This window comes from Rhipicephalus microplus, chromosome 1 (assembly GCF_043290135.1).
Source record: "Rhipicephalus microplus isolate Deutch F79 chromosome 1, USDA_Rmic, whole genome shotgun sequence".
NCBI lineage: Eukaryota > Metazoa > Arthropoda > Arachnida > Ixodida > Ixodidae > Rhipicephalus > Rhipicephalus microplus.
In genome coordinates this window covers 292,192,569-292,205,819 of record NC_134700.1, presented here as the reverse complement: position 1 = coordinate 292,205,819, position 13,251 = coordinate 292,192,569, and the positions used below count along the sequence as shown (strand labels likewise).

The window sequence follows — 13,251 nt, the reverse complement described above, 5'->3', positions numbered from 1 at the left end:
TTCATGCTTATTACGTATTTTGTATGTGCTTCCAAATTAGTTATTTATATTCTACACTTTATTTGAAACGTTATGAAGTATGAATTGTAAAAAATTATGGAAGTTTAGGGATGAAGCGAGGGGGAGCAAAAGGGTTAAGGTTCTCACTTTGTCATTTCGCAGAGCTAAAAGTAAGCAGCTTGTAAGAAAAGTAATCATATATTTGAAATCAGCATAAAAAGTTCATAAACAGCTCAAGTTTCATTGCTCTAGGGTAAATATTAAAAAGAATGTCTTCGAGTAGCATCTCCCCTTAAGCTTATAAGGGCTAGAAGTACCAGCCTTGTGCGACAACAAAAATAACTGCATAAGTGCGCTCAAAATCACAGATGCTAGGATTGAAGCATAAATTGAAGCCACTTTTGTCATTGCTTTTCTGTGATGAGAAATTCCAAGTCGTTAATGTTTCAGAGCTGCAGGATGTAGTAAGCTGTAAGAAGTAACATTGATGGTTATTCAGATATCCACATGGTAATGTCGACGAGTGCAGTGCATCCTTGACGCATAGTGCTTCTGATTGTCCTGTTCGATTCCAACAACAGTTTAATGTGGTGTTCAGCAGTAGAGGCTCCGGAACGAGATGGCCCACACAAGTTTTTCTGAGCTGCCACGGCGGTCTAGTGGTTATGGGGCTCGACTGCTGACCCGCAGGTCACTGGATCGAATCCCTGTCACGGCTGTCGCCGTGACAGGGATTCGCCGTGACAGGGAAGGTGAAAATTCTTGAGGCCTGTGTGCTTAGATTTAGGTGCATGTTAAAGAACCCCAAGGGGTCAAAATTTTTTTAGCCAACCATTACAGTGTCTCTCAAAAACCTATTTTGGTTTTAGGACGTTAAACTCCAACGATTATTGCATAAACAGACCATATTACACACAGACAGGCCTCAGATTTTTGCCAACATATGCAAAAGTATTTTCTTTTGTGTAATGCAACCACCAAATTCGTATAAAAGAGTTGGAAATGTACATTCACTGACATTTTTACACAGCATACTTGAACACAAGTGGCTGCAACGTTGCCAAGAATCGATAATTTGGTTCAGTTGGGGGAACTAGAAAGTAGCCAAGAATTAAAGTTGCAAGAAGCTTTCCTGCCTTCATCGGACTAAAGAAGTAGCCAAATTGGCGTAAAGTAGCAAACTTCCAAACCCTAGATAGAAGTGTTTTTGACAGTCAATCACGTTATTATGGGAATTTGTTTTTTAACATGTGGTGAAATAGTACACGTAGAACAGAGTATGCGTGGTGTTTTCAGCATTTCTATGCCTGTCCTTGGCGTATAGAGTCCTTAATGTTGTTTTGTGTTGGTCTCGTTTGTTGATTTTCGTTCTATATTCTTCAGCAGAACTAACGGGATACAAACTAGTCCAATGCGCTGCTTTTTTTTAAGATGTATTAGCTGGAAAATATGTTCTCGATATCACATCTACCATTTGCAATGATGAGTAGTATCAGTGTCTGCATATCTTTCCCAGCACATTACTGCAGTCTTTTATTTATGTGGTGCACAGGAGATGCGGCATGTCTGTATAGAAATGCGAAATCAAAGGGTAGTAGGCTTCTATTTTTCAGTGCCGCCAAGTGTTGAATAGCGACAATTTGAGGTAGTGGAAGCGATGATCATAGCATTGAGTTCACCAATATAAAAGGCAGAAAAGTGCTGAAGTGTGCTCGCATTTAGTGACCTCTAGCTGCACTGCATGTATGGCACATTTGTGCAGAAGAGCACACAGTGCAGACATGTTTGAGAAGGCCTCACATGGGTGCAGTACAGATTCACAATCGACAGGTCTATAACTTGTCTTTTCAGCTGGGGTATCCATGAAAACCAAGCAGAAGCAAGGAAGAATGGGGAGAGCAACTGCACAGTCGCCAAAGGCCAGGCGGCGAAGGGCATCCGAGGATATGCCCAACTTCGAGGGCCCTGCCACACGCCAGCGCAGCGTGAGGTTGCGAAGTGGGGACAAGAGGCGAGGCACCAGCCTGGCCCAGTCGTGTCCGAGCAAGAAGGCGCGACTGAAGAAACCACCAGCTGTGTCAAAAAAGCAAGCATCGGGAGCAGCACAGGCAAAATCCTCGAACAGGGGCAGCACATTCTTAAGTCTAGAAACAGCGGACACGGAACCTGAGGTGAACCAGGATGAAAGCATGCAGGATGTGTCTAGTGTGGACATGGAAAAGGATGCAGCGGACTGTCTCATTGATGAACCTCATGACAGTGATGCTGTAGCTGAGGGCTCTCAGGCCCTTGCCAGTGCCTGTGAAAGTGATTTGACTAAAGCTGCCAAAGGAGTAGCGAGTGAAAGTGATGTGTCTGATGGGGAGCTGCAAGCACCCACCTTGGCAGACATTTCTGATGCCATGAATCAGTTGGTGAGTTCCACAGCTGCTGAGGAACCTGAGCTGAAGGAGCTTGTGGTGAGTGCGGTGCCGGCTGATGTGTCTCTGCCCTGTGAAAGCGAGCAGGAGGAGAAGGTGAGTTTCCAAATGCTTCCAGTGAACGACATGTCGAGCTTTTTGTAATTCCAGTTTTTTAGGTTCTCATTTGTTGATTATTCTCAGCCGCAATGTGAGATAAGCACTGTCTTTTAACTTGGACTTCAGTGATGAGCTTGCCAGGGGGAACATCATGGGTAGTAAGATAGCATTCATTTTATTGTGTTGGTTTGAAATGATGGCATGCCAATGCTTGTGTAGAGGTACTTGATGGCTTTATGGGCAGTTTCTGCATTCTGAATTTGTTTTACGGAATTTAGAACTTCTATAATAATTGATTATTAGGAAAACTAAACTCTACTAAGTTTCTACAGCTGTTATGTTGCACAGAACAATTTTAGATGGACCACATTGGCTTTGTGCTGTTAATATTTCTTTTTATTGAGTCCCAACTTTATTCTATTTAGTAACTGCTGCTAGTTGTTCCAAAAGCCCTAAAAGCCAAAGGAAAGCAGAATGAACTGAGACACGAAAAATAGATAGGACAGGAAGAATGCTGGTTATGTAACATATGTCTAGTAAAATTTGACAATGCTATGTGTACAATTTTAATGATGATCGAGTCTCCCATGCCTTCAGGTACGTAATGACTTTTCTCATTCTTTTAAATACTGAACCAAATGACTGCCTCAATAGTGTCATTCGTGGTGTGCTGCAAGCGTTTCAGTCATGCTCCATTAACCTACATTTCACTCATGAAGAACCACTGTATAATTTCTTCAGGTTTTTATATTTGTCACTTTTTGTCCCATGATCATATGTGGTGAATGTACAGTCCTAGGACTAAAGAGATGCTTCTTTTGTATGAGTCTTCCCGCTTGAAGCTGTAAGGCTATTGTGAACTTTTGCATTTTCAATGCATTGGAAAAGAGTTTTATGCATTAAATGCTGAGCAGTTTTCATGTGCTGGTTGAGAGGCTGCTAAATGCAGGTTACTCTCAGGTTACGATTGAGGCAGAGGCGGAATTCCTGCCCAGGAAAAAGAAACAGCTTTTTAGGCAGCATAAGGAGTGAAGTGCCATAAAGCTAGTTTTCTTCTGTGCCCTGCATTTTGGCCAGCGTATGTAAAGGTGTTGGGAAGCATGGGACTTGTACGTTTAGGTGTGATTCTGCGCATGTCAATAGATTCAGTAGGTGCAAGATGTTCGTTGTTTACAGCATTCTCTTGACCTTTGGGAGATTATATATTGGACAGTTAGGCAGGCGTGTTAATGATAGCATGAATGATAGGATGTGTAAGCATGCCAATTCACTTTTTATGGGCACAGTTGGAAATCTACCCATTCGTTGCGAGGCGACGTCTATCCGGCAACTTTTTTTGATGTCTAGAAAGGCTGAAAAACAGACGCAGTGGAAAATCGTGGAAGTGTTCGTGGGGTCTCGACTTGGCGAACGAACTCCACGCCACACTCTTGGAGTGAACGGACACAGCAGATGCGATCGCTACAAACCAAAGAACACATGCATTTATTTAACTAATTTACAATGACGATATCGTCCACCGAGTGATAGATCAATTGTTATGAACACTCTAAGTCATCATTACACAAAATTACCATACACTCAAACAACATAACACAATAACACTACAAACACACAATATAAACACAATATAAACACACAATAGGAGGAACACAATAACACACCCAAGGCAGCGTCACCAACGCTTGACTTACCATGAGGGCCCCCTGGCACGCAGGCCGCGGTACCACGCGCCGAGGACCCACGCTAGAGACAACCGTTCGCAGCAAGTGCCACGCACAAAAGAGACTCGCTCAACTCTCGCCCGCCACCAAGGCTTGCTTCCGCCAGGGGTCACTGCCGGCGCTACCCCATGATGATGACGATAGTGGTGGCCAACTCTCGCGAACACAACGCCACCTATTGCCCGGAGGTTCTAAACCGAAATGCAGCCTTTGGGCGGGACACGTGCACCACGCGGCGCAAACAGCTTTACAGGGGCTGTCGGCACCCCCACATCCTCCCCCAACCTTAGTTAACACCATATTTCGAAAAACAAAGAAATTAGCTACACAAGCTTTAACAAAAAAAAAATGACATCCCATGTTTTTTCATAATGTCCTTGCACCACGACACCGCTGCCGGTCGACACTGCTGCACTGTCCGGCTCGACTTCACCTCAGTACCGGTCCCGCAACAGCAACGTTGCTGTCGGCACGACGAACCGCCCCGGGCGGTGTCACGACGCCCCGGCGTCGAGCCGCAATACAAGACAGCAACGACACCCGGCTCCCTGAGCCCGAAGAGATAAAAGCTATTTACGGAAAATCGGACCACCCATCAGGCTTCCGTACTCTTGCTTCACGCCTGGCCTACAAATCACGTGCTCTAGGCCTTGCTCACCCCAGGATGCAGACCGCATGGCTCTCATCTTAATTCAACAACGGTTTTAAAAACTAACACAAAAAAAACTTGCAAGCAGAAAAAAAAAAAATAAAAACTCAACCTTCCGACAAATTCAAACATGTCCCAAAACCAATCTCCTCGTTTCTCAATAAAGCACATCACTGACGCTGGCAAAGAAGTCCCCCAAGGCCTACTTTTCCCCGGCTCGAACAAAACCTTGTACCGAACCGCGAAAACTGTCATCCGATACTCCAAAAGCTCCATGTTCGGCAGCCAGTGTGGGATCTCGATGAGGCGAGCGCCTTGCCATGCTCTTGGAGTGAATGGACACAGCAGACGCGGTCGGTACAAACCAAAGCACACATACATTTATTTAACTAATTTACAACGAAGATATCGTCCGCCAAATGATACCTTAATTTTAATTAACACGCTAAGTCATCATTACACAAAGTTACCTTACACTCACACAACATAACACAATAACACTACAAACACACAATAGCATGATAAACACAATAACACACCCAAGACGGCGGCGCTAACGCTTGAAATACCACGAGGGCCCCCCCTGGCGCGCAGGTCGCGGTACCACGCGCCGAGGACCCACGCTAGAGACAACCGTTCGCAGCAAGTGCCATGCACAAAAGAGACTCGCTCAACTCTCGCCCACCACCAAGGCTTGCTTCCGCCAGGAATCACTGCCGGCGCTACCCCATGATTGTGACGATAGTGGTGGCCAACTCTCGCGAACACACCACCTATCGCTTGGCGGTTGTTACCAGAAATGCGGCTTTTGGGCGAGACACGTGCGCCACGCGGCGCAAACAACTTTACAGCGCTGTCAGCACCCCACATGTTTCAGATCTACAAACATGACCCTGCTAAGTGTTTTAGCACGCCATCTGTGTTTTTGAAGGACGAGAGTATCGGTATCTTGACAGTGATTCTAGTATGTAGTGGAAGGGTCTGTGTGGTTTGCATACTTGCTCATAACAGTTACATCGTTTTCATCGAATTAGTCAGTTGATAGTTCACCATCCTTCCTGTCCTGTATTTTTATCTTGTCTCGGTTCATCTTGCTTTTTTTGCTACTGTTGGTATTCTCGTACCAAGAACTATTGCCAAACAAGCCACCCTAATGATCTGGTGCTTGTGATTTGGGTGTTGAATTTCTAGTATTTTACTGTGTTGAAAGCTTTCACTGTTTCTAAAGATGTTGCCCCGTAGCTTGTGCCTTGAGGTGCCAGAACCTTGCATAAAGCAGTGCACGATTAACCTTGAATAGCATACTAATAAAGGTATGACATGCATTCTCATGAATTGTAAGTGTTCATGCTTTTAAAGGTACACCAAGGGCAAATAAATGTTTACATCAGGGTGAAAAATCAATGTTTGGGAACATCTAAAACATTAATATTATCAACAGCAGTGCTCTACTAATCGAGAAATTAAGGTAAATGTATGACACTGTATATGCCACGAGTGGGACATTTTGAAATGATGCCAACGATGTCAAAGTCCTCTAGTACAATTATTCACTGGTAAGCAAACCAGCTGCGGTGATAAAATAACCTTCTGTGCATTACAACATTAAAAAGCTGTTGTTCATTGCAATTTGATTCATAGAACAAACCGCCTGGCATTACTATGGAGAATTGCACGAGTGATTCAAAATTTACGTTTTTGCCTGATTAGGCCGGATAGGTGATGCCATCTAGTGGGGCCCACTTGAAACAAACAAGCAGAAAAATGTTCAATAGCAATTGTTGCTGTTGTGGCTCCCGCTACTTCCGTTCTGCCGCTATGCTACTAGTGTAGGCGGCTGCACAGTAAAGGTGGGCAACATTGTGCATGGCAAGTGTGATGTCACGCGATCCGCTTTTAGGCGCTAATGCAATGCGAACCACTAAAATGTGATTTTATTGCAAAATAAGCATTTCTTTAGTATGAAAGCCTTACAAGGTTCCTGGGCTATTTCAGCAATCAGCATCTACAAAAGATTTGCCTTTAGTGTTCCTTTAAAGGGGCCCTGCAACGCTATTTGAGCATGGTCAGAAAACGCTGCCGGTGTGTACTAGAGGCTCCCGAAGACACGCAAGCCAAATATTATAGCGCAGCGCACGGCTTGGAATTCACAATAAATTCTCAGTCAGCTGAAAATTGCTTTCTCTCTTCTTGACAAATGAAGGAACAAGCTCAAAAATCACTTGGGAGAGCTGATTATCAGCCAATGGCTGATCGGAACATGACGCATTCGGTCAATAAGGGGATTCGGTCGTTAAGGGGCCGCCGCGGGAGGCTGCAACTTGTCCATGCGTGTGCATGCCATCGCACTGAAAAGCTGCATTATGAAGAAAAATAGAGAGAGAGAAAGGGCTCAAAGTAGCAAGGCTTGCCCCGCCACGGTGGTCTAGTGGTTAAGGTGCTCGGCTGCTGACCCGCAGGTCGCGGGATCAAATCCCGGCTGTGGCGGCTGCATTTTCGATGGAGGCGGAAATGTTGTATGCCCGTGTACTCAGATTTGGGTGCACGTTAAAGAACCCCAGGTGGTCTAAATTTCCGGAGCCCTCCACTACGGCGTCTCTCATAATCATATGGTGGTTTTGGGACGTTAAACCCCACAAATCAATCAATCATCAATCAAAGTAGCAAGGCACGGGTGACGTGTTATTCATCTCTGTGCCATCTCTTCCTGCTTAGCTTCAGGCACTTCTATCGGAAAGAGCGAAGAGAGAATGAAATCGCAGCGTGCATTAAATTTTCGTAACTCCACTCTTACTGAACAGATTCTACGAATTTTTGCGGCAGTGAATTCGTGAGGCAATAAGCTCCTTTAGATTATCCATTCCATGGCTAGTACTTGAAACAGTGTGGCAGGGCCACATTCTCAGTATACAAAATATTTGTTTGTGTCCCTTTGCCTTTATTTTTTATCTTTTTTTTTCTGTTGTGATTATGGCAGAACATTAACTGCAAGACTTCCCAAAATATAGACATCTTTAGTTTAGTGTGTGCAGCTTCATCTGCACATTGTCGATTTTGTCTCGCCACTGTCCTGATGTTGATGACTAGTTTCTACTTACAGGATAGATTACCGCCATCCTACAATTTTCATTTTATAAGGAGTTGAGGGGCCTAGTATGGACTTCTGCAGTAGGGAAATAGCCAGCGTTGTTGCACTACTAATTTGAAGGATGCGGCTTTGGCGTCTGGCAATGGTGATGAAATTTCAAGAGGGAAGAATGCAAAAACACCTATTTACTTAGATTTAATGGCACATTGAAGAACCTGAGCTCGAAAAAATAGTCCCGTAGCCCCCTGCTGTTTCATGCTGGACCCATAAAGTTCCTGAATTTAATTCATTTTAAACATGATCATCCCTGAAAGGGCTTTGCTTTAAGGCCCATTTTTAAATAAAATGGGAAATTGCTCCCTCTGAACTTTGCTCTGCAACCAACAGCTTGGCATGGAATGTGATGTCACAAAGTGAGAGGATACTACTCTGTAGTGTCACATTGGACATACATTTGGAGACATTCGGATTTCAAACAGCGCAGTAAGGCATTACTGTTTGTTGCATTGTGCCTGAAATTTCTTCACTCCTCTCGCTGTAAACAGCAGCAAACTGTTGATACTTGCATGAATAAATGCAATGACGCACGGCAGCCATAACATATTTCTATCTCTTTCATTCACTTTGTTTTTATTGTTCGCAAAAACCTTACCTTTGATAGCAACTCCTGTTACTCAAGAATGTTGCTTGCCAAGGTTTCATTACATTTTGTCTGGGCTGACTGTTGTCACAGTGCTGTACTGTTCAGCTGTGGCGGTAAAAAATTTGAACACAAACATTCTATCACGCCAGACATGGTAAAATATTGCCAGCTTTTTGTAGGATCTGCACGGGTTAACATTTAATGTAACCTTGAATGTAATGTAAGCTTCAAACTCTGTTGTCGTATCCCCTTTAAAAGGGGGATGCTAGCCCCATTATAATCTGCAATAAGGTGTAAACATAAGCTGGTTGGTGTGTAGGAAAAGAATGGGTAGCAGTGCCAGGAACGGGACAGAATGGGGCAGATGAAGCACTGTGAAGCACTCATAAGTGAACTTTTTTATTTTTGTAGGAGCCTATTGAAGAAAGTATCCCAGAAATTCAAAGTACAGCCTGCAGAGAGTCAAACCATGCAGTAGTGGCCTGTGAACTCGAAGGCGAACCTTTAGTTGTCAGCCAGGTCGAGGCAAATTGTACTACCGAATCTGACAAGGAAACGGACGTGGTCCCCCTTCATGTTGAAACAGTTCCTCCAGCATTGGAGAAGACTGAAAACTTGACATCAGTGCCATCTGGCAGGTTGCTGGACTCTGTCTCGAAGGCTCAAGAAATTGCAGAGGCAGCACCAATTATTGACAGTGAGACTGTTGCATCTCCCTCCTGCCTTTTGTCACCTACAGCATCATCACCAGGCGAGGCGAAAGTCGCCGACCATCGGGACCGACGATACTACAGCAGTCCTGACAAGTGTGGTGCGCTTGATGTAAGAATGGGAGTCGGCATTTCTTATTTGATGGCTTTTGTAATTTGTCAGCATGCAAGGGTGGCTGTAGGATGGCAGTGACTTTCGCCATGAACTCAAACATGGCCGCTGCTGTTTCAGAAATGTTAGTATTTATAAGTACTTCCTATTTAGTGATGTTTGTTTCATATAATTGCGTGTTTTAATCACTACAAGCATGGCAAAATATAATGGCACCTTACTTTTCTGCAAATGTATTTTTAATGCTGTGGTCAGTGAGTACAAGAAAAATTGGTCTAACAGCATTCTAATGAAACTTGGTGTTGTCGCAGCACCTATCTATTGTGGAGGTTGGCAGTGTGTCTGGTTGTTTCTCGTAGAAGTATTGTAGCAACTGTAAATGCTCGGCAGAAATTGTGTGCATGCACTTGCAGTAGTACGTACCGTTTTGGCATTGGGAAAAAGAAAAAAGCTCTTCTTTCATGCTTGCATGGTGTAGATGGTGTTGGTTTTATGGAGCTTGAAGTAGAGTCATGCCATTTGTACAAGTTCATAGGTTTCTTACATGAGTTCATGATTGCCTATGAGTTTGTTGCTTTGCCTGCACAGAGTCCCGAGAAGGGTTCAACTACGCCTAGATCATCGAGGCGCAGAACCAGATGGCAAGACGCGGAACCCAACACCGTTGCTGAGCCACCTGCTGTGCCTCTCTTCGATTGCCCAGTGTTGCCAGCAGAACATGTTGAGTCAGTTGCAACTACACTGACTGAACCACCACAGCATGACAAGGCTTCTGGCAAGTCCCAGAATATCAACACATCGCTTCCGCCACCCCCACCGAAGGCTCCGTCTCCATCACTAAGGGCCCCCTCTCCACCACCGAAGGCACCATCTCCACAGAGCAAAGAGTGTGTTGCCACGCTGGATTCGAGCCGTCCTGAAAAGGTCAGGCAACATTGTTTTAAGCTTTTACAATAATAGGAAGTACAGACCGCTAGGTTTAGTTTAGTAGAAGCACACATCGGGACTTTAGTACTGAAGCATCACTAACAAGAAGCGCTCGTCTGTGAAATAAAAGGACAGGAAGTTATATCGCCATCTTTTCATTTTGCGAAGGAACAGCATTTATAGACAATACATGCCAAAGAAAGGCAATTAATTGCATGTGTGAGCCAGCATTGCCAAGATATGTTCAGTTTTCACTTGTAGCAACAGGTTGTGTTAATCCTCGTCATTTTGTCGTCCAGAATGCTTCTTTAGAGATGCAGTCCCAGTATAATTTTTTACAAGCATGGCTGTTGGGATCCTTAAAGGTGCAAGTTAATGCACAATGCTGAGTGTCCCAGTCATCAAGAAAAAAACATTTTTACAAGGGGAAATTTCATTGGCAACAAGCTAGCTGACTGCACTGTCAAAGCTGGCCAACTGTTTGAGCTCTGTGTAATGCAACTCTGCATACCTATATTGTGTTATTGCCAGTTTGGCTGCAATACATTAGCTGGCTCTGGTGCCTGTCTTTCTTCTAGTATTACTCTGTCCTTGTGTTGTTTCCATGCTAAAAGCATACCTGCCAAGTCTCCTGGATTTCAACAGTTTGTTCGTGCGGCTGGCAGCAAAATCTTTTGCTGAAATTGAAATGTCTATGCATGATTTGGCCACATTGGCAAAACCGCCAGGCGTACATGGAACGCGCAGCACAGTCACAGCAAAAGCTGGAAGAGTGGTCTTTTAGAGCCTTTTTAAGCACTATTGGGGTAACTGCTACGAGCACACTTGAAGAGTATCCACTATGTCATAAAACCATCATAATTTTCGTGCAGGCCTTCACTATGCCATCCATCCTTCGTCATTCTTCGATGAAGCGCGATACCCGCTGCACACTTGCAAGGAATATTGTGCAATTTTTTTATGCTGCAGCTGACAATGATGAAGAATTATGCCTAGGACTATCGTAATGGGTTGTACCATTCAATGGCCCACTCGTTATGCAATTTGAATTGCGTGATACCTGGCTGTTCCTTTGTTGTTCTAAATGCTTTATTACACAGATTAATGCGATTGCTTTCCCAACTTGAAGCCGGCCTAGGGTCAGTTTGCCATGGAGTTCCAAGCACCAGCACAGCTCATAGGTAGAATACTGGGCTGGCACGCAGGGCACCTGGGTTTGAATTCCATTGTGTCCTTAGTGTTTCTATTTACTTATCGCTTTCTCGCCTTACGCGATAGTGGTTACAAACACCGGCGGCAGTGGCAGCGGTGGACAACTACGGCGCACTCTATCCGTGTTGTGATCTCATAACAGCTTTCGCTGTAAAAATTCAACCCAGTCTGATCGAGGCTTTTTGTGAACCCATCGCTTATGGCATTATTCAAACTAATTTAGGAGGTCATTACCATATTTGCTCACATAATAGGTGCACTTGCATAGTAGGCACACCCCCAGTTTGGTGTCGAGAAATCACATGTTTTATTTCCGCGCATAATGGACGCACCCCAAACTTGGCCATGATCAGTAGTTCTGTACCGATTTGCACAGTGGCAATTAGACGCCCTTCTACATTAACTAAAGTGGGGACAAAGAAAAGAAAGAAGACTGTGCCACCTCCGTGAAGAAGTTGGGTGGTTGCCTGGGTGTTGGAGTAGCCTCTGCACCGTTGCCAACGTGTCTGTGATCGCTGGCCAGCCGCACGCACTCTGCATGGAACATGTGATCACGTCCTCTTCAAGTGTGCATTGAATTTACTGTCAGGAAAAGCATTGTCGTGATCGTGTTTGCTACCTCGTCCGCTAATTAAAAAACTTTTCTACTTTCCAACGCGAGCTTTTGCCTTTGCTGCCGCTGCAGTCGACATTCGATTTCCTGGACCCTCAAGGGACCACAAAAACGTCTGGGTAATCGGGCAGTCCGGAAAAACGAATGCAAGCAAAAACATACATTTGACAAGTATTTTTCGCTGATGGAGAGGGTCGTGGCACAAGTGCAGCGTTCTCATTGCAATCCAGCAAATGCATTGTTTAGGTGGTTCTGAAAAGAGCAGAAGAAAAAAACGAAAATCTAATGTGGTCGGCGCTGCTGCATTCGTGAACACTTAGGCGCAAAAAAAGGGGGGGGGGGGGCGCTTGTTTTCGTCTGCATGGCATTCCACTTGCCCGCGATGATGTCTGCTTGAATTTCAGTTAACGTCATGCTGTCGCTGTACACCGATGACAGTGTCTGTGCTCGCATCAACTCTGAGCTCTTTGGCTGTGTAGGCGCGGCCTCTTCGTTCTCGGTGTTGGAGTCGTCAGAATTCTCTGTAACTTCACGAATGATTTCGTCATCCGTCAGTTCCACACACAGGTCAAAATTTTTGTCATGTCGGCGAAGCCCTCAAGGGTTAACCTGGCTGGAATCAAAACACCGGCAATGTGGACATAGTCGAAGGCAATGTAGGCGGGTGGAAGTTCATCGCACATGCTGTCCACTCTGGGCAATACGACTGTCTTGGCGTCCATTATGAAGCTCCCGCGGTGAAAACAGTTCCGGTGGGTCTGTTGCCCTCCACGAGCCTGCAAGCATGCTGACGGCAGACCATAGGTCGACAGCATAGCTTTTGCCTCTGTTGTAGCACAGGCCGCACAGCCTCGTGCGGCCTAAGCTATGGCTGGCGACGGATAGGCGTGCACTGGATTGCAACATTTTTGGTTTTTAAAGGTCCGGCAGCCGCGATGCGGCTGGTTTGAGGTTCAAAAACAACCGAAATGACAGCGTCGACAGTGACTTCGAGTCTGCAGTCAGCAGTAAGAAGTCTGGAAAATCAGATGGTGAACGCTATAAACAAGTAGAA

At 44.9% G+C, this 13,251-nt stretch overlaps 1 protein-coding gene across 5 annotated transcripts in view; it reads left to right on the top strand.

The window, feature by feature from the left end:
• Positions 1–13,251, top strand: part of LOC119165735 (SET domain containing 2) — a 138,195-nt gene that overhangs the window by 34,005 nt on the left and 90,939 nt on the right. For all 5 annotated transcript variants that reach the window (XM_075865140.1, XM_075865141.1, XM_075865139.1 and 2 more), the window contains 3 exons: positions 1,852–2,516; positions 9,035–9,445; positions 10,034–10,369. In XM_075865140.1, coding sequence (XP_075721255.1) covers positions 1,852–2,516; positions 9,035–9,445; positions 10,034–10,369 — 1,412 coding nt within the window. The remainder of the gene's footprint in view (positions 1–1,851; positions 2,517–9,034; positions 9,446–10,033; positions 10,370–13,251) is intronic.